Source organism: Chelon labrosus (assembly GCF_963514085.1).
Source record: "Chelon labrosus genome assembly, chromosome: 18".
Lineage (NCBI taxonomy): Eukaryota > Metazoa > Chordata > Actinopteri > Mugiliformes > Mugilidae > Chelon > Chelon labrosus.
The window spans coordinates 13896990-13922983 of record NC_140351.1 but is presented as its reverse complement, the minus strand read 5'-3'; the positions used below and the strand labels follow the sequence as shown (position 1 = coordinate 13922983).

At 41.6% G+C, this 25994-nt stretch overlaps 3 protein-coding genes across 3 annotated transcripts; 1 reads left to right on the top strand and 2 right to left on the bottom strand.

Annotated features, from left to right (window-relative positions):
- Positions 1-3503: 3503 nt before the first annotated feature.
- Positions 3504-8030, bottom strand: LOC311503137 (patched domain-containing protein 3-like). Its single transcript, XM_084565675.1, has 4 exons — positions 7194-8030; positions 5937-6058; positions 5416-5561; positions 3504-5196 (listed from the first exon to the last, which is right to left on the bottom strand). Exons 1-4 carry the CDS (start codon positions 7911-7913, stop codon positions 3623-3625), a joined length of 2562 nt encoding a protein of 853 aa, XP_084421801.1. The 5' UTR covers positions 7914-8030; the 3' UTR covers positions 3504-3622.
- A 6035-nt stretch (positions 8031-14065) lies between these two features.
- Positions 14066-23286, bottom strand: thnsl1 (threonine synthase like 1). Its single transcript, XM_084565730.1, has 3 exons — positions 23276-23286; positions 16907-18309; positions 14066-16616 (listed from the first exon to the last, which is right to left on the bottom strand). The coding sequence occupies exons 2-3, from the start codon at positions 18278-18280 to the stop codon at positions 15813-15815; spliced, it is 2178 nt and encodes a 725-aa protein (XP_084421856.1). The 5' UTR covers positions 18281-18309; positions 23276-23286; the 3' UTR covers positions 14066-15812.
- A 579-nt stretch (positions 23287-23865) lies between these two features.
- Positions 23866-25863, top strand: enkur (enkurin, TRPC channel interacting protein). Its single transcript, XM_084565731.1, has 5 exons — positions 23866-24134; positions 24474-24619; positions 24719-24936; positions 25088-25234; positions 25612-25863. The coding sequence occupies exons 1-5, from the start codon at positions 24055-24057 to the stop codon at positions 25783-25785; spliced, it is 765 nt and encodes a 254-aa protein (XP_084421857.1). The 5' UTR covers positions 23866-24054; the 3' UTR covers positions 25786-25863.
- The last annotated feature ends 131 nt before the right edge of the window (positions 25864-25994 follow it).

The window sequence follows — 25994 nt, the reverse complement described above, 5'->3', positions numbered from 1 at the left end:
GCGCTGTAGACAAGACTGTCTTGGCTTTTTCTGTGCGGCGGACGATCTCCTCCTGCGTGTAGGCTACACAGACTGAATCAAAACGAGGAGGAAGGGAGGGAGGGGTAAGGGGGCAGGCTGTGATTATATTTATATATTTCTTTTTAGGAGGCACCGAGTCAGGGAGCTTCTCACTTGGATGACAAACGCACTCCGCCCTCTTCCGACCACAGCGAGCATTAAGCAAGCCTATAAAAGCCACGGAGAGACACAGCAGGATCCGTGCGCCCTCGAAGCCCGTCTTCTTCTCCATCTCATAGGGCTCCAGAAGCGCCATTGATCCGCGTGTGGACGCTTCTTCTGTCAGTCACGGAGCCTCGTTCGGTGGAGCGGCGGGGGGAGCTGTCCGGTGCTGAAACAGACCAGGATTAACCACTTCATTTAAACCAATTGATCGCGATTTAAAGCTGAATTACATTCATTTTGATTGACAGTTGATTAAAGATTAAAGATATTATTTTTTAAGGTTTAGACTTATGTAATTATTGTATTGGGGACCCTCAACAGGCAATAACAACAATAAATGAGGATGGGTGTGTCTTTTCTTACTGCTTGTGTGATAATACACCAATCAGCCACAACATTAAAACCGCTGACAGGTGAAGTTAAGAACACTGACCATCTTGTGACAATTCAGTGTTCTGCTGGGAAACTTTATACCTGGCATTCGTGTGGATGGATGTGACATGTAGCACCCACCTAGACCAGACCCCCCACCCCATGGCAATGACACTCCTTGATGGCAGCAGCCATCCCCAGCAGAATGCAGTCCGACACAGGGACACGAAAACGGTTTATGAACAGAAACAGCACAAGGTGTTGACCTGGCCTCCAAATTCACTAGATCCCAAACTGATCATGTAACTGTGGAATGATCCACAGAGGCCCCTCCCCTCAACCCATAGGACCCAAAGGCCCACACTAATAACATTTTGTTGCCAGACACCACAGGACACCCTCAGAAGGCCCATGTCCATTCTCTGATGAGTCACGGCTGTTTTGGAGGCACAAGGGAGACCTACACACTATTAGGAAGGTGGTCATAATGTTATGTCTGATCTGTGTATGATATACTGTGTACTGTGCCTTTAATAAGTATTGGATGTTTTCCGATTTCATTGTTTTAACATTAGTTTCGTATAATAATAAAGAGGAATTTTAGCAGATGTAACTCAATTTAATGGGACTCAGATAACAACAAAAAAGCCACAAGTTTGTGGACAGAGGTAATCACAACTGGCTTTGTATGACGGGGAGTTGCCTATAGGTATTGTCCCCTTGGATGTTGTCACTTTTCATTGCTTTTATAAATTCAGTTTATACACTTTTTTTTATACATAGCCAAATGTTTTTTTTTTTTTTTTTACCCTTGCCCAGATAATTTTGCCTTTTGCCCGGTCACGTCCTCCCTTCAGCCTGTTTCTAATCATGTGGTGTGGTTTTGAAGAATCCGGGTTCCGTTAAGCAGCAGTTTCTTAACTTCATCACCAGCCTCTCCTCTTTTTAGCCCAGGCTCTTACGTCCTCTCGGCCTGTCTCCCTCCTGGGCGGAGGGCCATGTCACGTCACGCTGTGTGGCCGACAGGCATCTTGTCCTGGAAGCGGGGTGAGGGAAGACAGGCGTGACGGAGGGTGCCAGAGCCGGACGCTGCGTCGGCCATGAAGGATGCAGAAAGTCGCAACCTGAGGAGTCTTTTTGACCGGGCTGCAGGAAGCTGCACCCAACAACGCTTCCTCTTCTCAAACTGTGTGGAAATCTTGAAATCTGGAAGCATTCCTCTTTACTGAAAGTCTGTTGACAGCTGCAAGCAAGCACCAAACTAGTCTCATGGCGAAATGATGAGTTTCTACTGAGTTAATCTGCTGCTATGTACATGTAAAAATGTAATGTGCAGCTTTCTGTTGTCTAAACTAAGAATACTTCACCGACCTTTTCATTAGGGTTTGCATGCACAGTACATGTCATCCTGTGGCTTAATAGTATTAATCTTTCAGTGTCCATACATGCTGTGACGGTACACCCTGATGTGTTTTAATATGAAACATGATGGCACTGGACAACAAAAGTTCCCCAGTTTCTCTCCTCCTTCCTTCAAAATGCTCCGTAAACAAAAATGAAACCAATAAGTAAAATCCTGGTGGTGTTTGTGGCTTTGGTGGACATAACACCTTCTGCCATCTGCATGGATTCTTAATGCACTGCCAGTTGAAGGCCACGACGAACGCCATCGACTCTGTTCCTCTGAAATCCACAAATCGGGGTGCAGCTTTAATTATGTCGAGTTTGGGATAAATATGACATCTGATGTGAAAAGGATTACCTGTTGTGGCAGATGTCTAGTAAAAGTCTGAGTCATTGATTAAGGTAAATGACAGTTCATTCATTTGTTCATTCATTAAGACAAATTGAGGTTTGTGTTTGTACTAGGGTCCGTACAGACTAGTTGACTAGTCGATTTTACAGCTGTACCATGACGCTTTAAGCCGGAAGTCGACCAGTTGCCGATCACGTGTGTATTCATGTGTGACGTCATCGACTAGACGAGGTCGACTCGACTTTTACCACATGATAGTTGACTTTAAAAAAATCCAAAGTCGTTCAACCCCTAGTTTGTACACATTTAGTTGGATTCTCAGTCATCCAGGTGTATCTATATATGTACGAAGCAAAAATATAGATAACGGGACTTATCTTGAATTTTCTTAAAGACGTTTTACAGCACAGTTGTTCCGCTCTAAATAAATGGTGGGAAGTTTAGGTTTTTGTCAGGAACATCTGTGTGCGGTGCCGACTTAAAACTCACGTTACTAAGGTCAGCAGTCCACCTGCAGCTGAAGGACAGGAGACAACAACACGGTTGATCGTCTGCCCGCACCAATTATCAGCCATTTACAGCACATTCTTAACACTGGTCCCTATTCAGTTTCTGGCCATTAATGGATAAACGAGAAATCCAATTGCAGGTGAGTATTTGATCATTAACAAACCTTAGACATGTGTGCACGTCCCATAGATGCTCCAAATAACAACTTAAATCCCCCCACCAGTCATTTGGAACTGAAGTAGCCACTTGGTTGACGGGTTTAATGTCCTCAAGAAAAATCAGACGAGTTCAGTCGCCTTAGGTTTAGCTTAGTGCTTTCATATATCTATATATTAGTTGACATTTGTGCCATACACGTGAATCAAATATCTATGACAGCTGACCATTGAGATGAGCAGTAGGATTATAAGGCTAATTTAATAAGACTGTAATGTTAATATGAAGAATAATAAGTAATTTGCCTTATGATCTAATTGGTCAGTGTCATAAAGTTCAAAAGTGGGTAAAAAAGTAGAAACAGTTTATTATCAAAACTTTATTTTCAAGTATAGTTAAATAGAGTCAACAGCTCAGAGTAAATAGACTGTGATCAATTTAAATACCACTAAAAACAAATAAATTAGGCTCATTGATTATGGCAACTGTGCAACATAGAAATAATGTCATTTTTTTTTTCACCACAGTTTATAATATTACATAATTCTTTTTGGAACATGATTGATTGTATCTGCCAAACTATAACCACAGTGCATGGAGTGCTCAAAGTTTGGTGACTTTCGAACTCTTCTCTTTGTGTTCATCTTTTTCTGCTGATCTGCATGTGAGTATTGTCAGCACTACTGGCATGAAAACCAGGCCGTGAATCATCCCAAAGAGCATGACAAGAAAGAAGAGCTTAAAAAATGTTCTGAAGATGTTAAATTCAGACAAGGCCAAAACAGACACCCCTACAATGGTGGACAGGCCGCCTTGCAGGATGGGGTAACCCAGATTGGCGAGAGCGTCCACGGCCTTGTCGTTGGGGCTTTGTTTCTTGCTGGACACGAAGGCGTAAGACACGTGAGCGGAGAAGTCGACGGTGAAGCCAATGCAGACGGTGAAAATGATCATGGATATGGAATCCAGGGAGACGTCCCAGAGCGACATGAAACCGGTCACCCCGGCGGTCACCGAACCAATCGAACAAGTCACCCATAATGAACAGAGGGGGTCGGGGATCAGCAGGAGAGAGACGACCAACATCACAGCTGCAATCACGCCAACACTTTTAAGGGTGCTGCTCACCACCACGTTGTTCTGGTCGAAGAAGATGAATTCATGGTTGTAGACTAATAAAGAAGCCGCCCGGCAACTGTCTGCTGTGGATTTAAGAATGTTAAGCATGTGGATTTCCATGCTGGCATTGGCAATATCAACAGTCTGTATGAAAAATCGGGATGCAGAGATGGAATCTGCAGTGAGGTTCACGTCCTGCTTGAAAAAAGGAAATGAATCAAAAAACTCAGGGAGATTTTTGAGAAAAACATCCTTATCATCGAGGTTTAAATGTCCCTCCAGTCCGTGTGACAAATAAGAGTCCAACCAGGACGTGTGGTTACCCTTATCTACAAACCGGAGCTTTTTAAACTCCTCCATACATCCTTGAAGTTGTAACCTCTTGGTCTTATCCCAATATGGAAAAGGCTCACTTATAATAACCATCACAGGTGGACCGTAAGCAGAAAAATACTCCCTGTCCTTCCAATTGAATCTCGTAACGTGGGAGTCGTCAGCTGCCAGATCACTCAGCTCAATCCCCTGCTGTATGTGGAAACATCCATAAATACTTGCAGTTAAATATGCCATGTAAAGGAAGATTACCACTCCCTTGACCCAGGCTTTGATCAAAAATGGGCCGTAGTAATCCTTAAAGAAATTGCTGGCTGGCTGTTTTTTCTCCGCTCCAGTGTGCTTATCATAGCCTCCTCCCACACAGCAGATGTTGAATACCTCAGAACGGTGTTCAGAAGTGACTGATGGTATTTTCATGCAGGTCAGCCAGTGCCTGTTGCTGGCTTCCCGCCTCCCGTTGAGAGCCAGGAAGGCGCCGAAGAAGGTGATCGTGTAGAGGTAGCAGAATATGACGGAGGTGCTGGTGTACAGGCAGAAGGCCTGCACCGACGGGAAGTCAGACGCGACGCCAGTGAAGAACTTGAGGATGTCAGTCACGGCGGTGATGGTGATGGACATGATGGCTTCTTTGTAAGTGTGAGCCATTCTCTTAGGGACTGGGTCACTGACGCTGGTGTGCTGCCAGTCGGACACCATTATGAACATGTTGTTGAGACCGATTCCTGGAAACAAATACCACCAGGGTTGATGTACTCTGACTTTACTTGGGTTTTAATTGTAAAATCCATTTAAAACACAATGAACTGCTGAGGTGCTCCATAAGAACATCTTTAGAATTTTTGGTGGTTTTGCCACTTTTGGGTAAATGAACTGACGGATGTGGCGGTCCGGACTACAACTTTAAACTAGAGTGCGGAGCAAACAAAAGCTTTTCTGCTCACCGAGAATCAGGAAAGGAGAGTTTGCGACAGTGATGACAAACGGCACTCCGATGTAAAGCAGGAAGCCAAAAGAGGAGAGGACTGCCAGCCCGGCGGAGAGGACGCCAAAGATAGCCACCCACACCTTGTTCCTCACATTGTCCCTTCTGCCAGGGAGGTAAACATAAGAAGATGATGAAGTCCACTGCATGCAGCTCATAAAAATAACTAGCAAAGTTTGTGTGTTGTATATATTCTGATTTATTTGATAAATATTTTTTAAAAATCGATACCAGGAACAAATTGAGCCTTTAATGTTCTTATTATTTTATCATCTGTGCATCATGCAGACACTGAATATAAACTAAAACATTTAAATCTATGAAATTTAAATACAAATTGAACCTTTTATTTATTTATTTTACAACGTGCATGTGCCTTCCCTGCATCACTTGCATTCATAAACAGCAGCGCTCTGTGTCCCGGCCGGCCGGCAGACAGAAAAATCACTCCCGGCGTGACAGTCACTGATCGCTTCTTACCTCATGCAGGAGATCACAGAGAAGGTGATGGCCAAGGTATAAGTGATGAGGAATAAAGGGAAGCCATCTGTGGTGTGACTGTCAATCTCCTCCTGCTTGGATTTGGACGTGAAGTAAGACACCTACAGAGGAGCACAGCAGAGATTAAGCCAACATGAGCACTTCCAAAAATCTATACAGATCCTTTGTATTGCACAGTAGATTTCTCCAAAGCTCTGCAGACAGATTAACCTGCGAGTGTCATTCATTTTATGATCATGTGCTACGTTTTACCACAACTGTGTTTGTGGAGCATACACCACTCCTCACATTCTCACAGAAAGGACGTAAAGTGTGGTAGTGTAAGCTATATATTTATTTTTTTAATTAAATATAGGACGGGACAAGTTAAGGGACAAGGTAGTGAAAGTCTAGCAATCTCAAAAAACTATTTTCAAGTTCAGCTGAAACAAAATTCAATTTAGAATTTCTCCATGTTAAAGGGTAGAGAAAAAGCATTTTGACCATTACTAGCCATTATAACAATACAAAAGAATAAATAAAATTTGACTTACATGAGGTAAACCTTTCTATAAATCCTGGCTGGACGGCCCTGGTTATTGATTTCCAGTGTGACCAAGCAAAGGTGAGTGTTTCCCCACCGGGTTTCTTTCAAGCTGACAGTTGAAAAGAGTGTAATGATCAGATCTGTAACCTGAGCTCAAAAAGAAAGAGTCCCAGTCCTTGTTCTTAATCTTTTTGTGGTCCTACTGTGTCTTTTGTAAATTTGAGATCATTCTAGATCGATATTTGTTAACATTTCACAGTCCCATTTCATAGCTGGTGTTAAAATAGTTTTGTGCTTTATCTGAGTCTCATTTTTTTGCGTTTTTGCATAAAATATGCGTTTTTGCATATTTTTGTGATTGTTTTAAGTCTCTTAATGGCATTTTTGCATCTTTGTGTGGTTGTTTTGGGCCACCACACAGTGGACCTCGTCACTAATCCATCAATGCATGAATGCTAACTACATTTTCATTGTTACACCAATTATTCATTCATTCATTCATTCATCTTCTATACCCGCTTAGTCCTGTTAAGGGTCGCGGGGGTCTGCTGGAGCCTATCCCAGCTGTCATCGGGCGAGAGGCGGGGTACACCCTGGACAGGTAGCCAGTCCATCGCAGGGCCAACACAGAGAGACAGACAACCATTCACACTCACATTCACTACACCAATTATTATGTGAATAAATATAAGTAGGAGTGGGATACATACATCAATGTGTTTTCTGTCCAGCCCATCTGATAAGAGTGCTTTAAATCCTTTCAGCCATAATTTCGAAGCTGCAGCTGTGCTTTCTTGAGTCGATAAGTAGTAGAAGAGCTTTACAGCCTGAGCACTTATGACTGAGCCGTTGGCGTCTGTAATAACTCCACCTAGCGCAAAACCCAGGAACACTGACCTGGATCGGTGTTCATGTACTGGGTAGTTGATGCGGGTTCGATCCGTTTCATTAAAGCTAATAATATCCAGGATGGCGTTTGAGACACATTCTCCGTTGACTTTGGCACACAGTTCATTGAAACCCAATCTCCCATTGTCCACAGTGATGTTAAGGATCTTATCATTGAGTCTGATGAGTTCCTCAAAGGTTAGACTGTTGAGTACATTACATTTGTCAGTTGACACGGCAATGAGGGAAGCAAAAATTTCCATGTCGTGCAGCCTTATGTCAGAAAACATGGAGTCATTGTAGGGAAAGTTTTCCCTGACAAAGGCTCTTGCTACTTTCGAGGGTCCTTTCTTGGGGGTGAATTGCTGCTCAAGATCATTGTTCTCCCTGTCCTTGAGAAACACGAAGCCTCCACCAAGTGCTGCTGAGAGGATAAGAGGAATAATGAAAAAATAAAAAGGAAAGGAGCCTACTGCTGATCCGAGTTTTTCAAAAAGGCCAGAGAGAGGCTTTGAAAAGCAGTCTGTGCGTCTGCAGCCCATCTTCACCAGGAGAGTTGGCACAAACAGTGGAGGAACTGGCACAAACTGCGAGGACACCGCATTCTTATAAACTGTGTCAAGATCACACCACACCTAGTCACCTATTTATTATGAGGCTTGAATGATTAATGAATAATTTACCTTCTACCGGGAAACAAAACAGTAAAACATGTAACATTGTTTTTTATTGATGGTAAAATGATAAGAAGGACCTGTAAAATGACATTATACTCAACTCTTAAACACGGAAGAAACTTCTGAGGAAAAAAACCCCAACTCAAAATCACAAGCAAATTTTATGACTTTACGATGCAACTAAAAACAGGCGTGTCATTCATAGGTAACCATGTCTTGTATTTTAATTGGTCTGGTGATGTGTCAATAAGGAGGAAAATAAGGCGGTAAATAAAAGGCTTCTCATTGAACTTGTATGAATTGTAAATGGTTGTTTACATAGACAGTTAGTACGGTACTTTTAGTTTTTTGAGTTCAGCACAATAGAACAACAATAAAATCTAGAGATTATTGGAATAAGTAATCACAGGAATACCTTGAAAATAAATCATTAACAAACCTCTGGAAGGTTTACTGACCGAAGAAAATTCGAGAATAAATGTGAATTTGCTGTATCATTGTTTTCATGTGCTTAAACATTAACCATTTGGCTGCATTTGTTAGCATATCATGGTAGTATTTCCCAAGCTAGCCTACCAAAAAAAATTGCTTAAACCTAAGCTTAATGTTAGCTTGAAGCTTTTAAAATCGATTAGGTTCAAGCTATAAACGTAGTAAACTTAACAATATCTTAAACATAAGCTTAACATTAGTTTATACCTAAACTCAATGTTAGCTTAAAGTTAATGATAGCTTAACGTTAGCCAAATATAAGCTGTTAAGTTGACGTTTGCAAAAACCTAAACTTAACATTAGTTTAAACCAAAGCTCAATGTTAGCTTAAAGTTAATCACAGCTTAACGTTAGCTAAATGTAAGCTATTAAATTGACGTTAGCTAAAACCTAAATTTAAGATTAGTTCAGCTTAAACCCAACCTATTTAATCATCAATCAGCATAACATGAGCTGCAGGTTTTGGATATAGCCTACAAATAAAAAGTACAACATAGTTTGAATGATAAATGTGCTACTTTCACTACTGCAAACAACACACTTATTATATGGGAAGACTGGCAGGCACAACATTAGTAAGGGGACAAGGCACTTGGATGTTCAATTACAGGAATACATTGGGAATACACCAACAGCCATGCTCCATGTATCATGCCACCCTCAGCATGAAACATTTTGACCTTTAATCGCACATGATATTTGAAGTGAGAGTCCACAAGGTTCAGTTTTACACCTCCAAACCAGTCGGCCTTCCTGTCAGTTAACCCCTGTCAGTCAGCTGTCAGTCGGAGCCCTGCCGAGTCCTCCGAGGCGAGGCTCATATCTCATTTCATACGGATCCATCTTGGGGTCATTGATTTCTCATTCTCTGAGTGAGAAATGGATTCTCTTTCCTTCATCACAGAGAGGAGGAGATCCAGGCAGACGGTCGCCAGAAGTCTGATGGAGGCATCAGTTAAATGCAATCTGCTCCAGGACCTTACAGTTATTTTGTTCACCTTGAACTGAATCATTGCTTTTTGTCTGTGGGCTTATCAAAGACTGTTAACAGTAGATAGGCACTGATGCGTTTTGTTCAGCCTGGAGTTTGCATCAAAATGCAAATGAGTTAAATCCCTACTCCAATACAATCATCTTCGGGTGGCAAGCTCCTGTTGACACCTTCATTAGCTATCCTTTTCTCTCCCTCCTCTTCCTCACACTTTGCAGAGGTATGTTGGGGTGCAAATCAATGTCTTGGGTAATTAGCCGGGAAGCCTCGGGTGAACACGATGTTGAGATGTGTTCGCTGATTGTTCCGCTCTTGCTTCCAGAAAGAAAGCGTTGATCATTGACAAAACAAAAAAACAAAACAAAAAAAAACACATCACTATGGAATAATACTCTATGATAAGATAACAGTACAGTGGAAAAAAATAACTACGCACAAACGCCTCCTACAACACGCTCTTTTCACTGTCGTCAGATCATATCGACTGACTTGTTCTGGTGCTGAAGAACCGGCTTCCTTCAGGCGAGGTTGTTTCAAATCCCATGAGAAGGATGTTTTACAGTTTCACAATCAATCAAAATTACAACATAAAGAAATGTCAGTACACAATAATATTGCTTTGTTGCAGACATTAAAATTAAGCAGAGAATCATTCTTATTTTCATTTCCACAGAAAATGTGGAAATGAAAATAACAATGGTCAAAGGGTAATTTAATTACCCTTTGCACTGTGACTAAATCTTCCTTTGCATCTAAAACAAAGACACTACAAAGAAGCTCATAAACTCTTCCAAATGTTTTCTTTCCCATTTGACTCAAAGGGGAAACCAATTACAAATAGATTTGACAAGAATCTTGTTGTTTAGTCCAATTAGTAATTTTCTAGTTCCTTGCATCCAATATTCTCTAACATTGGTGTAAGGTTGTGAAACCATCGCATATAACGTTTCAGTTGTTTAATCTCTGTGTGATATGTTGAATCTTGACAACATTAAAACAACACAGGAAATCATCACTGATTTCAGGTGACATAAAGGGGATAAGGGGAGTGGAGGTGGAGAGGGTGCCTAGTTTTAAATTTCTGGGGGTCAACATCGGTGAGGATCATAAATGGACTGTGAACTCTACTGCTCAGCAGATACTTTACTCTCTCTGAACACTGAGGAAGGCCCATCTGCCTGGAAAACTCTGGTGGTCTTTTTACCACTGCTCGGTAGAAAGCATTTTAACATACAGCGATATAGGTCATTAAGATACGAACGGGCAGACCCAAGAACAGTTTTTTATCCAACAGCCATTATTGCACTGAACTGCGTGTGCCCTCTGCCCATCGTGCCTACGTCATCATGACGTAAATGAGTAAGTGTGTGTGCAGAAATAAGGCAGGGTGTATAAAGGTACATGGAGTTTATACGTGAGTTCAGGGAAGGACGGTAGTTTTGTAATTTATTAGATTAGATTAAACTTTATTGCCATTACACATGCAACGAAATGCAGTTTAGCATCTAACCGGAAGTGCAATAGGCAGTAAGTGTACGTGGCATAAATACTGTGGTGTATAAGCAGTACGGTACAGGTTGTTTTTTTTTTTACAGCATATGGACAATATTTACGCATCAAAACCTACGTACAGGTGAGACCATATATACATGTGAGTGAGCTGGATATACACAATGACTGAATGAAGTACTATAAACATATTGTAGAGATGGATTTGTGTGTCAAATGTGAGTAGACTATAAACAGAAACTATAACATTACATAATTTACTATGAAGGAGATATGCAGATGATGAATTAGGCAATATAAAATACAGATAAAGTGAGCAATAAAGCAGTGCATAAACAATATACAGCAGTTACCTAATTTTACTATACTAATGCAATGTACAATGCAATGTTCGGTCAGCGGGGGTCCGAGTTCAGTATGGTCACAGCTCTGGGGAAAAAGCTATTCCTCAGTCTGCTGGTCCTGGTCTGGAGGCTTCAGAAGCACCTGCCTGAGGGCAGGAGGGAAAGTAGTCCATGTGTCAGGTGGGAGGACGTGGGAAGCTTCTTCTGGACGTCATCAATGGCAGGGAGCAGAATTCCTGTGATGCGCTGGGCAGTTTTCACTACGCGCTGCAGGTGTTTGCGCTCCGCGACAGAGCAGCTTGCATACCAGACTGTGATACAGTTGGTTAGGATGCTCTCAATCACGCAGTGGTAGATGTTTACCAAGATGGCTGAAGAAAGCTGGTTCTCCTTCAGTGTCCTCAGGAAGAAGAGGCGCTGGTGAGCTTTCTGGGGGTGTTGGTGGTCCAGTACAGATCCTCCGAGATGTGGGTCCCCAGAAACTTGAAGCTGGAGACACGCTCGACCGCCATCCTGTTGATGTGAATGGGGTCATGCTTCTTCTGTCCTTCCTGAAGTCCACAATGAGCTCCTTAGTTTTGCTTGTGTTAAGAGGGCAGGTTATTGTCGGCACACCATGTGGCCAGATGCTGTACCTCTTCCCTGTAGGCTGTCTCCTCGTTGTTGCTATGTTGTTATATGTACATGTTTGTAGTCTTGTTCTAAGGTGAGCCATCATAATTTTGTTGTATAAGGACATTGCAATGACAATAATAGCATTATAATTCTAATTCATACTGACACCTACTAAACCTGTAGAACTGCATCATGACTGTGAAGTGGGATATAATATCAATGTAACAAAGGATTTTGCGTCATGAGGGTGTTGGCCATGATTCCTCAATGGTTTCCTGACCAAACACTGTCAATGGTGGCCATCAGTGCACACAACTACCTGCCAAGGATGGCGTTTTACCTCAGAATTTGGGAGCATACTGAATGTGGTGTCTTTATTTGACTACTTTTGAAAAATTCACAATTTTCTAACCACAATTCAGTCTTGGCAACTTGTCTGGCCACAAAGAATGTGAACAATTTTTGTATAATAACAAACTTAAGATTTCTAATTTCTGGCATGCCGCGGGAATGCGTTTCACTTTCTACATCATACTCCTGAAAAGGCCTCATTTGTATGCCAGCATGAGTCCTCTGTAGTGTTGCAAGGTACACAGAATTAATTTTGGCTTGTAGTCAAAGCTCACTGCAGTAAGCTTGCTATCCTGTTGGTGTATTGTGAACCACAGCTTTTGCCCATTGCTACTCCCTGTCATTCATATGAGTTGTACTGGATTCTGAATGTGTTCACTTTGAAATATGGTAATTCTCGAGTTCTATTTGGTCCAGAGGATCTGGCAGCTCTGACAGTTGCATCTACGTCTCAACCCTTCATGACATGGTGGATTTCAACAGAAAAAAAAAAAATGAGATATACGGCACAGAACCTGAAATCAACCCGGTTCACCGGATCTTCTCTCCAAACTCCTCCGATGCGTTAATTTCCTCCTCTCTCTTTTCTATTTCCCTCCGCTGTGAAAGAGCAGTTTCCATTATGCCACAGGTTCACATTAAGAAGATGGGAACAGGCTGGTACCTGCAATTATCCTTGCTCACCCAGCCGTGGGTCACTAGGTGCCGAGCAACAGCTGGCTCTCTCTTTCCCTTCACCACTCGCACTTGCACACACATTCATGCACCTGCACACCACCCGTCCTCCGCCTCCAGACTCTTACCACCAATTCTTCACATTCACCTGCCAGGCAGCTTGATTAATAAGGACAACGCTCACAGCGAAGCAAACCACAGACACAGAGGAGAAGAGAAGAAGGGAGGAAGAATGAGCGCAGTGTTGGTACTGAGAAGCCTATAGTATGGGACCATGTACTATATATTGTTAGCATAGCAAAAAGGTAATCATGTAAGCATGGAAAAAATAAATAATATGATAATATAACTGGAAACAAACTAGAAGTAAAACATTTAGTTTAAATTGTTGTTGGAATTCACTTGCAAATTATAACTTAGAATAAGATTTGTATTAATATGCAGGCATATACAGTTTTTTTAGGGGAAATATTTGATTTAGCCAACGTGACTAGCTATTGATATTAGCATATTAGCATCTTTTGTATTTTTTGTGAAAAATATTAAAATCTTTCCAGTTTACATTCTTCTCATTAAAAATGTTTGTATTATTTATTTATTTATCTACCAAGAACTATGTTATCTTACCTAAGTAATGTTTTAGCACGCTAACGTAAGCTTAGTCAGTTACTGCAGTTTGCAAAAGAGTTCAAATCATAATTAAAGGGTTTACATTTTAATAATATATTTAACAAGTAGTTGTTGCAACAGTTCAGTTTAAGTTTTATTATGAAATGCAGAAAAGTGGAGTTGATTGTACAATGACAGCATTATTAGCCTTCTCGTTAGCTCGCTAAACTGTTAACCTCGGTGGTGCCTGGGCACCGACGGTTGTAGCAGCGGTGGTCTCACAACTTTTGGGTACATTTTGTGTGCATGTAATCACAAGCTAATTGGTTCAGTTCTGTAGCATTTTGTGTTCAACGCTGTAATCACAGGCTCATTAGTTCCATTTGAAAGCAGCCATTTTTAGCTAACCTAACCTACAAGGAAGGTATATATGTGTGTGTGTGTGTGTGTGTGTGTTTAATTAGTCTTCCTGGTTTATATTGTATTTAAGTACTTTGAACACAAATGAAACACAAAATTACCTAAATTACTGCTTAATCTAAATGAGAGTTGTGTATTAGCAAGCTAATGTTAGCCTTGTTTTTACCTTATTTGGCAAAATAAAAGTAAATCCTGACAGTATTGGGTGCACAATTTAGTAATTTCTATACAACAACTAGATGGTATGATTTGCCATTTCTCCCAGCTCCAGAAGAGTCCAGGTTATTCTGTTAAAACATTATTTACCAGCCATGTAGCATCCGGACACAGTTAAATCACTTTAGCAGATAAATCAGGCAGTGCTGGGTGTACATTTTTAATTAAATCAAAGCGTATTACATGGCATGACCAGTTTAATTTTTGAGATTTCCATTTTACTAATCATACATACAGCCAGCTCCAGAAGAGTAGAGAGTGTTGTGTGAAATGAGATGTTAACATACCATTGGCCATGTAAAAATTATGTTAAAAAGACAAAAAATGAAGACAACACATTTCTTTGCACTTCCTGCAAAGAGAGACACTGATCCAGATCAGGAGCCATGCCGGCAAAGTGCTTTGTTAAATCTGACCTGGACCTTCCATCTATTCTAACAACTGCAGTCATAAGCAGTCCTGGAGATCTATGAAACGTATCTTCCTCCCTACTCTCCTCACGGCTGCTGAGGCTGCACCTGGATTTAAATGAGTCGACTAAGGCTGGATTAATTCCTGAGCGCCTGGCAGACGTTTCCCACTTTGTAGGAAACTGAAGGATGATCAACTTAGTCTCAGAATTTATAAAATCAGCTCCAGCTGTTTTTTTAAAGTCCTTTTAAAGGCTATATGTTCTAAATGTTAGCCACTTGATATAGCATTTTGTGTATTTTCACAGATGAGTTTAATTTTTTTATGTAATTGTAATAAAAGAAAAGAAACACTTTCTAAGTAGTTAATAAATCAACTGATTGCGGGTAAGAAGTGCTCCAGCTTCTTGTGGTTATTACTGGACTGTGGACCTTGCAGACGCCAGTTTATTAGCAGTATTAAAATAACACACATGTTGTCCCCTCATCAGTACAATAAGTACTAACATAGAGATGAAGTAGATAAAACACTAATCCATTATTAAAAACTTTATTGTCTTTCAGTATTTATTGGTGTAGAAATATATTGATCAAAGACACAATGTCCCTGGACAGGCAGTGAGAAAATATTGCACAATTTAAATTATCATTAAACTCAAAGGAGCTAACTATCTCCCTAAATGAGGATATTGATTTCACATCCCAATTTGACATTTTACTTGGCCTTCCTCTTTACGGCAGCGGCCATATATTGTTACCGAAAGGCTGGCACAAGTATATTCCACACATCGAAGAGCAAACAGCAGACATCCCCATCTAGTGGGCTAGGACTCCAGATAATGATGCAAAGAAAACTTGCATAATCAATAAATGCAGTAATAAAACCATTTAAAGGACTATTACTGTACAACAAGGAGTTTTTAAATTTTTAAATTACGTCTTTAAAAACGATTTCATGGTTTTGCTATTGAGAATTTGCTTAATTGCCCCTCTTGGACAAATAAAGTTTTCTGAATCTGATTTAAAAATGTTTAAACAGACTTGAATAAATTTTACAAACCCGACAAATAAAGAATATTTTTTGACATTTTGATTTCATTTAAGGTGGACGTGTAGAAAAGCTGGAATATTTCTACATAACTTTCAAAAAGGAGTCCTGTATCATGCTCTCCAACTCTTCTACCAACACACTGTAATCTGCCTGACAAACAGTGTGTTGCCTTTTGCCGCTTTCCTTCAAGCATTTCATCATCTCTCTATGGATTTCTGGTCTGGAAGCGGTTACTTCCAGCTTCTTCAGCTGCTCAACTGGATCCTCGGGAATATTTTGGATTTGTAGAGCTTTGAACACAGCGGGAGCAAATTTTCCGTAGTGAGCGGTGGAACAAAGCACCACGGGGCACGATCCGTCCTGGAGCCTATCGGCAACGACTTTAGCCACGGCGGTGTGCGTGTCCATGACGTAGCCCGTCTGTGAGTGAACGCTCTGGATGGCGGCCAAGCAGTCGTCCTCAGAGCACCAGCCAGCCAGCACTTCCTGCTGTATCCTGCCAAGGAGCGGCTCAGGAACCTGAAAGTGCTGCTCTCTGTCTAAGCGTGTGAACAAGTCCTTAACAAGACGGCTGTCTCCGTTTGAGACGTGGTAGAGGAATCTCTCCAGGTTGGAGGATTTCAGGATGTCTATAGCCGGGGAGTGGGAGAGCATCAGAGGCCTTCCCTGGAGATTGTACTTGCCTGTGGTGATGAAGTCGGTGATGACGCGGTTGTGGTTGGACGCACAGATGACTTTCCTTATGGGGATGCCCATTTGCTTGGCGTACAGAGCTGACATGGCGTTGCCGAAGTTGCCAGAAGGGATGCAAACATCAACGGGCTCCCCGAAGTTGATCACACCGTCTCTGCACAGATCCAGATAGGCCGAGGAGTGGTAGACCACCTGCAAGACGAAAAACAGGGAAAAAAGTTAACAAAACTGCGTTAAAACTCAAAAACTTTCAGATTATAAATGCAAACACCAGAATCAAAAAACGTGATACAGCAGCTCTGCCACAAAAAAAGATGATGCGGGTTAATTAAGGGTCGGTTAAATAAAACAAGCAAATTGAATACACCAGTTTATGATTTTTATTTTGATTGACAATTTCTTATTATGTTTTAAAAGTTCTGAAGTCAAAATTTGTGTCAAAGAAGCCCTGCGTGAAAAGTACTCATGGATCATAAACCCACCTGTGGCAAGAGCCGTGCCCAGTTGATGGAGTTGGCGGTGCTGAGGACGGTGCCGTACTCCACAGCGAGATGCCCGGTCAGCCCCGACTCTCCAAACATCCTCTTAATGGTTCTCTGACAGAAGTCAAAGTCTGACAGGACGCTGACGGCCCTGGCGCTCCCCTCCCCGTAGCTCGTCATCTGGAGCTTCTGGATCTCGCTCACTCCTTCCTCCGGGAAAAACACCAGCACGCCTGTTCTGCGTCTGTCGGCGCCACTCAGCCTGCTGAAGCCGCTGAGCACCGCGCTGCCAGTGTCCCCAGATGTGGCTACCAGGATGAGGTAGTTGCACATGGGCGGGAGGCAGTAGGCAAAGAGCTGAGGCATCAGCTGCAAGGCGAGGTCCTTGAATGAGGCGGTGGGGCCGTGAAAGAGCTCCTGAACGTACTGGTTATGGATGAGGTGTTTTACAGGTGCAACTGCCTCAGTAGAAAAGTTTTTCCCGTACGCTTTGAATATCATTGGTCTGAGATCAACAGCGGGGACATCCATAGGGTGGATGCACTTTTCAAGTAAAACTAACGCTCGTTCAGGGTATGACATGGCAGCTAATCTGAGCCACTCGCACGCATCAATATTTGGGAAGCCATTTTTTGGAACATAGAGGCCTCCGTCTGCAGCCAGACCCTCTATGACCACATCACTGAAGTACGTTTTCTGACTGGACAATCCTGCTCTGTCACACCTGGTGGACACATAAGTCTCCTCGTCATGGTTCTGATATCTCTCCACAGCCTTCAGCACCTTCTCCGCTACTTCCTCCGCAGTGTCTCCGGCTCCACAAAACACCCGCACGTCAAACCATTTCTCATAAAACTGTCTTCTGTAAGCCAGAATGTCCCTCATAGACACCCCTGCCTCCTGACCCACTATCCTGTTCACTTTCATCATGGTGAGTCTCTGTACGATGTCCTTGCTGTCTATGTCCAGGTAAACGACCAGCCCGCTCTGTTTGACGTGCTGCATCGCCTCAGAGTGGAGAGGGTTGGAGCCCGTCAGGGAGACGACACAACCAGAGGCAGAGAAGTTACACAAGGCCTGACCTTCTTCCTCCAAGAAACGATTTCCGCCGACCGCAGCCAGCTTGGCAGCCACCGGCATCTTCCATGTCATCTCCAAGACGTCATCATCAATGTCTATGACGGGCAGTCCCAGTTTTTCGGCCACGATCTTCCCCACTGTGGTCTTCCCTGCTCCAGGAAGGCCCATGAGCAGGATGTTCTTGTCCCCAAGGTGGGTGGCTTTGGTGGAAAACCATGATTTTGATGCCGAAACTGGGCTCAGGAAGCATCTGGCAGCTCTTATTGCAAGCTGGCACTCCTTCAGTAAACCCATTTAGGAATGAAATGATAGCAGACTTTACCCTGGAAAAAAACTCAGACTCATTAAGGTGACAACGCAAGAGAAGCACTAGTGGAAAATATCATAAGACAATTCTTGTAAGTATAAATAAGCCGCTTCAATAAAACAGGAAAAAACAGCATGAATTTTTCAAACAATCGCCTCTGTCTTACGTTTAAAACAGAAGCGCTTTGGGCTAAATGTTGGCAAATTCTTAGGTAAAGAGGGAATTTAAATACTGTAATATTTGCAGCATTTTCATATCATTTCAGACTAGGTCACGTCCTATTTTCCTGCAGCGACTGTGACACTTCTCACGTGTTCCGCAGTCAGGACAGTAATGACAGTCACGTCTGCAAAATTTTAACAAGGATGACACAGACTTGAATTTATGGTTTTTCCTTGTATAAAGTAATTTGCACATAATTTAGTGCAGTGGGTCATTTCAACAAGGTAAGTAACACTCTTACTTGAAAGGAAGATCAAAGTGCAGGAGCCACAAACAACCACGGCCAGCCTAGAGGGACAAAATTGTGTTTTTCGTGAACGGCTTCTTCAAATGTTTGTGGTAAATATATAATATACAGGCTGCACATGGGCCCTCGAGCCATTCTGCTCTGCGTCTGCTGCTAACTCTGCATATTTAGCTTTATTGCGCCCGTTAGGCTCCTCAACTCTGTAACAGCACTCGGGACAGCAAGTTCTATGAAACAGACTACCTTTTCTGGCTCAGACCACAACAGCAGATCTGGCCGTAGTCGGGTGCTAGCTATCTCGGTTGGAATAACTAGCTGCTCATTTAAGTCCGCCCTCATCTCCCAGGCTCCTCCTACTCTTAGCTGTCCCGTGTTATGCCTGATGCCTGCTAGTCGAGCCTTTTCTCGCTCCCGTACAAACTTGATGCGTCTATTGTCTTTGTTAACGGCCATGGAATATACTTCCACCCGTTTCTCCTCAGTTGCAGCCGCTAAACATTTCAGTACCTGGTTGTGACACCAGGTGTAACGAAAGACTAACCCTACAACCTGTCAGAATATGGCTAAGCGTGCATACACAAGTGCACAGTGGGCAGTGCTGGCCTCCATGCTCCACAGCTCTCTCCACTTCAACTTCCTTTTCTCCACACTCTCCCAGTTCACCCATTGACCCTGCTTAGCCTGCGACACTGCCTTAGTGCATCTTACTGCTTCTTCTTGTTTATGTACCTCTTCCACTACCATCTTTCTCCTTTCTACTGCTGATGCCTTGCTCCACAGAGGTTTCCCTGCACACAGCCCTAAGCCTCCACACCCTTGCTGTACATGGCCTATGATATCCCTATGCCTAAGAGCTGCCTGTGCTTGCTGTACTGCCTCTTTTGGGTTCCACTTCCTCCCTGTCTTAACAGTGGGCTCTGCACTTCTAACCACTGGATCCTTCGACTGAGTGAGAGTCATTTCCAGTCTAACCTTAGCACACTTAAACTCCTCTGTTAGGCTGGTAACTGGGAGCTCCAATATGACTTTCCCATTCAAGGCTGCGCCGCTTAAGCAGCGTGGGACACCGAGCCATTTTCTGATAAATTAATTAATCATCCTTTCTAACTTTTCTACCTTTGAAAGAGCAACCTCATACACCGTCAGCGGCTTCATACACTAGCCGGGGCAGTAAACCAGATTGCAAGCACCATAACTTTAACTTTCCTGGGAATCCTGACCGGTTTATGCTTTAATCATTTCCTGCCTCAACCCTTCATACTGCGCCTTATCACTGAGACTTGCGTCATGCCATCTTTCCAAACTCTTCTCTGGCTTTACTAGCACTTTGGGCACCACCTCATCATTTATAACAAACTTCTTAACTACTACCTTTCCTTTAACAATTGAAATACTTTTACTAGGTTTACTAGGCTTCACTTTCATCCAAGCCCACTGCAGTTTGCTGTTTAACGTATCCAGCAATCTGCTGGCACAAGGAGCGGTTGACGTTGTAGTCGTCATGTGGTCCATGTAAGTCCTCCCTGCAGCTTTTCTCCACCTACCACCCATTTGGCAGCCCTAATAATGACCTATATTGCCATTATAAAGGCTAGTAGAGAGATTGTACACCCTGCCATGATGCCTACCTCCAGCTGCTGCCATGCTGTAGTGTACTCTAAAGTGGTAAAGCAGAGTTGTATACCTAAAAAGAAGACTTTGACTAAGCTTTTATACTACCTGGAACTCTATAGAAGTCAAATGCTTCCCATAGCAGACTATGTGGTACTGACCCAAAAGCATTAGCCTGTTTCTTCCATACTACCTTCATCAATTTCCACAGGAACCTCAGCACATCTGGTGCACTCTTACACAGCCGGTAGGCCCCATTAGGTTCTGGGGTGAAGAGGCTCTTGCGTGTCTTACCATTTCTTTAACCTCTTTCCACCTTGTTGGGCATCATCACACTGGCTACCTATCTCACCAATAGCTGGAATATCAGAGGGTATAATGTATCACCCAATTTCATTTTATTTGAAACAAACATGAAAACATTTTAGTGATATTTTGTCTTTTGAATTTCTTGTGGTTCTATTTGGGTTTTTCATATGTAAAATGCACCTTTTGTCTTAAATCTAATGTATAAGATCTCAAATTACAATTCTGTGGAATTTTGTAGTTTTCAAAATGGGTCTTCACAAAAGCAGTCATTATCTGAATTAAATCACACAACTTCTATTTAATTTATTTTCATTTTTGATCAACACATGAGATAGTTTGTCTTAATTACTGTGTTTGTATCTCAAAGGTGACTGACTGCAGAGACCACTGTCCACGAGGACCTGAAAATGAAGAATATGAGCATCTACAGTACGTCTGCTGTGAGCCAGATGCAGCAGGAATTATCACTGAGGGAATGCCAGTCCTGAGTCATCTTGGAAGTCTGGCCAAAGCATGCTGCCTACGCCTTGGGTTGACATGTGCACTGTATCTTGAGTATCCGTCCAAACTTTACAAAACGTTTGAGGTGTTTCAAAGACTTTTTGTGGGTCTCAACACGCTGCGCACAAAACCAACCAACAAGCTTCTAGCCTAGGCACTTAGACATGACTGTCGCCCTGCACTTATGAACAGCTGTTTACTTGTGTCTGTTAATATCTTTATACATTGGATACTGAGTGGAAATTTACAGGATGCATGTTTGTCCTGTTAAGGTTTTATAGCTGCAGGTCATAGTTTCCGCTGTGTAAACTGTTTCAAACACTAAATTGATTTACTGCGAAGCTGCCTGTGAGTTATTCAAGTTGAGGTGCTTCAAAATATACTCACTAAAAGACACTACTGTGAAGGTGTTCTGCTAAGATGAGGTCAGATATTCATGCTTGTGAAATGTTGCAAAAGTGTCCATAATGTTAATGCTGAAATGTTTTAATATTACGTACACAGTAAGAATCAGTACTGTGAAGGTGTTTTACTAAGCAGGACATTCCTTTATTGGCTGTTCTCTTATAAATATGCATGGTCTTGGTTGTTCTTACTATTTACCTCATTACCACTGTTTGGACATGGTAGTGATTTCAAAAATGTTGGAAATTGATATCTCTCTTTATTTGTTAAATGCATAGTAATGCTAATTATTTGATGCAGCTTCCACCTCCAAAACAAAGAAAGGGTCAAAATTAATAAAACAGAGTACATGAGTTATTAAATTTTAATTTCATGTTACTTATTTCAATCAAGTTTAATATGCTGATGCTTTTTACATTGATTTTACTAAATTTATTGCCCGTTGTTTGCAAACACTACTTAATATTTTAGCATACGTTGAAATGCATATTATTAGGTTCTCCTTATTCAAAATACTAGTTAGTTCGCTAAACTTGCAAAAAGTGGTTGAAAAATGTTGTCTTCATTTTTTTGAGTTAGATATAAGTAACAGTATATAACTATTTTAATCGCGTTTCATCAGATGTGCAGCGCAGAACAGATTCAAATAATAACATATAAATTTGCCGCATCACTAAAATAGGAAAAAAAATTATTTGTTTGCTAATTTGTTTTTCAAACAATCGCCTCTATCTTACGTTTAAATCAGAAGCGCTTTGGGCTAAATGTTGGCAAATTCTTAGTTAAAGAGGGAAATTAAATGTTTGCAGCATTTTCATATAATTTCAGACTAGGTCAGACTAGGTGTAACAGAGAACTCCATGTTATTCATGTTAATGGACACTATTGCACCTTACTATCATCCCTGTGTATATAATATATATTCTTCCAGCTCTATTTCTTGTACATTTGTCCATATGCTAATTTGTACATTTTCGCTTATACTATTTTTATTTTATTTTACTTATTTTTATTTTATTTTATTTAATCATTCTTTTATCTGTGGTTCTTAAGAGTGTTTTTTATGTGCAACTATGCAACTGTGACCAAGCAATTTCCCTTGTGGGTGAAAAAAGTTTATCTAAGTCTAAGTCTGTTTTCCTGCAGTGGCTGGGACATTTCTCACGTGTTCCGCAGTCAGCGTTTCAAAGACTTTTAGTGGGACTCAACACACTGCGCCCCAAACAAACCAACCAACAAGCTTCTAGCCTTGGCACTTAGACATGACTGTCACCCTGCACTTACAGCTGTTTACTTGTGTCTGTTAATATCTTTATACATTGAACACCGAGTGGAAATTTACAGGATGCATTTTTTTTTTGCCAGTTAAGGTTTCATAGCTGCAGGTCGTAGTTTATGTTGTGTAAATTGTTTTAATACTGTAATATTTGCAGCATTTTCCTATCATTTCAGACTAGATCACGTCCTGTTTTCCTGCAGCAGCTGGGACACTTCTCACGTGTTTCTGCAATCACGACAGCAATAACAGTCACGTTAGCCCTTTTTTGAACCGTTTTTTGGTTCACGTTCGCATAATTTTAACGAGCATGACACAGACTCGAATTTATGGTTTTTCCTTGTATAAACTAGTCTGTCCATATTTTAGTGCAATAGGTTATCGCGTCAGGAAGATAAATAACACTCTTACTTGGAAGGACGCTCAAAGTGCAGGAACCACACACAACTACGGCCAGCCTAGAGGGACAAAATTGTGTTTTTCGTGAACGGCTTCTTCAAATGTTTGTGGGCAAATATATAATATAATGGATTTGTGTTATTTTACACTATATGTAGTCATCAAATGCTATCACTTTCGGCAGTATTAAACGATGCAACTTCTCATTTTACAAATGTAAATATTTTATTTTTGTATTGCGAAAGCTGCCTACGAGTGACAGTGCTGCATTCACGTGTACGTTTTACAACCTCGTAATTCTAAGCCATAATCACGAACGTGCGAATACGCCGAGTTTCATGGCATATAATAAAAATGGTAAATTAGCAACCCATACATACAGAGTCAAACGTACAATATAGATATAGATAATAGTTTGTACGGGAGCTGACATTACTCGTAATAATCAAGCGACGGGTATAAAAGTCCTGATATTATACTTATTAGATGAGCACGTATTTTTTAGCTGCATAAATTAATTGTTTACAGAAGATTTTCACAACTTAATTTAAATCATATCGTACGTGTTACATAGTCCCTTTTTAGATACGACAGAGATATAATAACGTACTTTACGACCGTACGAGAATGCAACATTTGCTCTCTGGTTGCCTGGCAACTAGTCGGCATTTTTGTTGTCAGACTAATTTTTAGCTAATGCTGGCTCAGGCGGTGTACCTCGTTTAACGTTACTGTGTACCTAAGGTGTCCATTTAAACGTGTAGTCCGTCTTTTGTTTGAGTTTACTGAAGATGTCTGAGGTTATTTACCCACTAGAAAGCGTCTACAATCTCATTCCAAAGGAAGAGAGTCAAATTCAAAAAGCGCCACGGTAAATTATTCTGCGTTTTTTCTTAGCTAGCTTGATAACTTAGTTAGCTTAAGAGATCAGCTGGTTTAACTAAAGTACTTCTAGCCTTATAACTTCTGTATAACCTTAAAGCAATATTAGTCAAGAAATTATTAGTAACTTTATAATTTATTTTAAAATTACTGCAAGTTAGAGCTAACTAACTACTAAGTTGTGGTTTTACTGTGACTGACTGATATCATTTTAATTCACTATGAAAGTAAAAACTAAGTAATAACTTTGTCTCCTTTCTGTTTTATTTTATGCGCAAACCTCTGAGAAGATGTTTAAATGGTGTGATTGTTTGTTTTTTCTTATTAGGTATGTGTCCAAGTTCAGGCCAGCTGTCGTCCTTGAGAACAAGACAGGCAAAGATGCAATGAGAATGATGGGACCTGCAAAAGTAGAGGTGCCATCTCCAGATAAATACCTCAAGAAGCACTCAAAAGAGCCCCAACTGCCTGACAGTGAGTTCTTATATTAGACTGTTTCATCTGCATGTGGCTTTTTGTTTGAGTGGTGAGTGGTGAGTTTCTTACCTTTATATTTCCGTCTTCATTTTTCAGAAACGCAGCACTCGAAAGACGCCCGTTGCACTGTGAGGAAACCACCGGTTCCTGCAAGGACTGACAACCCACCAATGGGGATTCACACCAAGAGGGACTTTGTGAAGACGGCTGTAGCAGTGCCGAGGAAGCCACAGCCTACAAGTGTGGACACCCGCAAGGGACACAAGCAGCTCCTTGAAAACTCAGGACTCGTCCCCAAGTACATAATGAAAAAGGTATTTCCTAGACTACTGCTCATAATATTTTTTCTAACAGCCTCGAGTGCTAAACAAAAAGTCATACTTGTGAAAACGTAGAATACGTTCATGTTTCGTTTTAGTGATGAAATTATATATTTTGGTGCCTGATTCCTTTCCCGACCTGCAGGATTATGGTGAAGTACCTGAGTACCTGCAGCAGCGCAGCGAAGAAGAGCGGAGGGCTCAGGAGGAGTTCAACAACTTTGTTAAAGAACAGCGGGAGCAGGGAGCCATGAAACGCCTGTCGGACGAGGAGCGACAAGCCGTCCTGGAGGTACTCAAACACATGGCTGCACAATGGCAGCTCTTTCCCTGAAAACAGCAGCAGGGGATCGTACAGACATCTGACCGACTGGCAGAGGACAGGACATGAATTTGATGATTTCATGTGTTTAATATTTTTAGGAAAAACACTTCTTTACATAGTTTCTGGTCAGTATTTATACTAGTTTAAAAAGAGGCTTTTATAGGAGTAATATAAATATTTCTGACCCACGCTGGAGAATTAGCTCTTTAGTGCTCCTCTACTGTCGACAACACCTCCGATTAATGTCTGTTTACTATACAACAGCCTTGAATCCTGACAGTTGAATTATCGCCCTGCCTGTCTTGTGACACTGATGGGTTTCCTTCCTTGAATCCGTCATCCAGGGCCTGAAGAGGAACTGGGATAAGCTGCATCATGAGTACCAGGGCCTCTCTCTCTTCATCGACACGCTGTCAAAGAAAGCCCACAAGGAGCGGCTCGAGGAAGCAATGAAGCAGCTGGAGAAGGACATCAACCTTTTTGAGAGATTCAGAACCATCTACATACCCAATAATTAGGACATTGGGGCCTCGGAAGAGATCAGAGTCGCTGTGCTGAATGTCTGCCTAAGTATCACATGAGAAAAATAAAATTATTTTGCCGCTTTTTCGGGGATCTGTGAAGCTGAACCAAAAAATGAAGCATGAACCATAAGTTTTAGTTTTTCATAGTATATCAGATCGCATACCCTGCACTGCAGCTTGAAATCACAGGCAAATACAGGTAA

What these genes read in the sequence shown, in the direction of transcription:
- LOC311503137 (XM_084565675.1), bottom strand. Translation starts at nt 7,913, where the DNA reads ATGGGCTGCAGACGCACAGACTGCTTTTCAAAGCCTCTCTCTGGCCTT. An exon ending in TCTGTGATCTCCTGCATGAG is followed by an intron (nt 5,562 to 5,936) that starts GTAAGAAGCGAT and finishes CCTCCCTGGCAG; the next exon opens with AAGGGACAATGTGAGGAACA. An exon ending in CTCTCCTTTCCTGATTCTCG is followed by an intron (nt 5,197 to 5,415) that starts GTGAGCAGAAAA and finishes ATTTGTTTCCAG; the next exon opens with GAATCGGTCTCAACAACATG.
- thnsl1 (XM_084565730.1), bottom strand. Translation starts at nt 18,280, where the DNA reads ATGGGTTTACTGAAGGAGTGCCAGCTTGCAATAAGAGCTGCCAGATGC. An exon ending in GGGCACGGCTCTTGCCACAG is followed by an intron (nt 16,617 to 16,906) that starts GTGGGTTTATGA and finishes TTCGTCTTGCAG; the next exon opens with GTGGTCTACCACTCCTCGGC.
- enkur (XM_084565731.1), top strand. Translation starts at nt 24,055, where the DNA reads ATGTCTGAGGTTATTTACCCACTAGAAAGCGTCTACAATCTCATTCCA. An exon ending in AGAGCCCCAACTGCCTGACA is followed by an intron (nt 24,620 to 24,718) that starts GTGAGTTCTTAT and finishes TTCATTTTTCAG; the next exon opens with AAACGCAGCACTCGAAAGAC. An exon ending in AGCGACAAGCCGTCCTGGAG is followed by an intron (nt 25,235 to 25,611) that starts GTACTCAAACAC and finishes TCCGTCATCCAG; the next exon opens with GGCCTGAAGAGGAACTGGGA.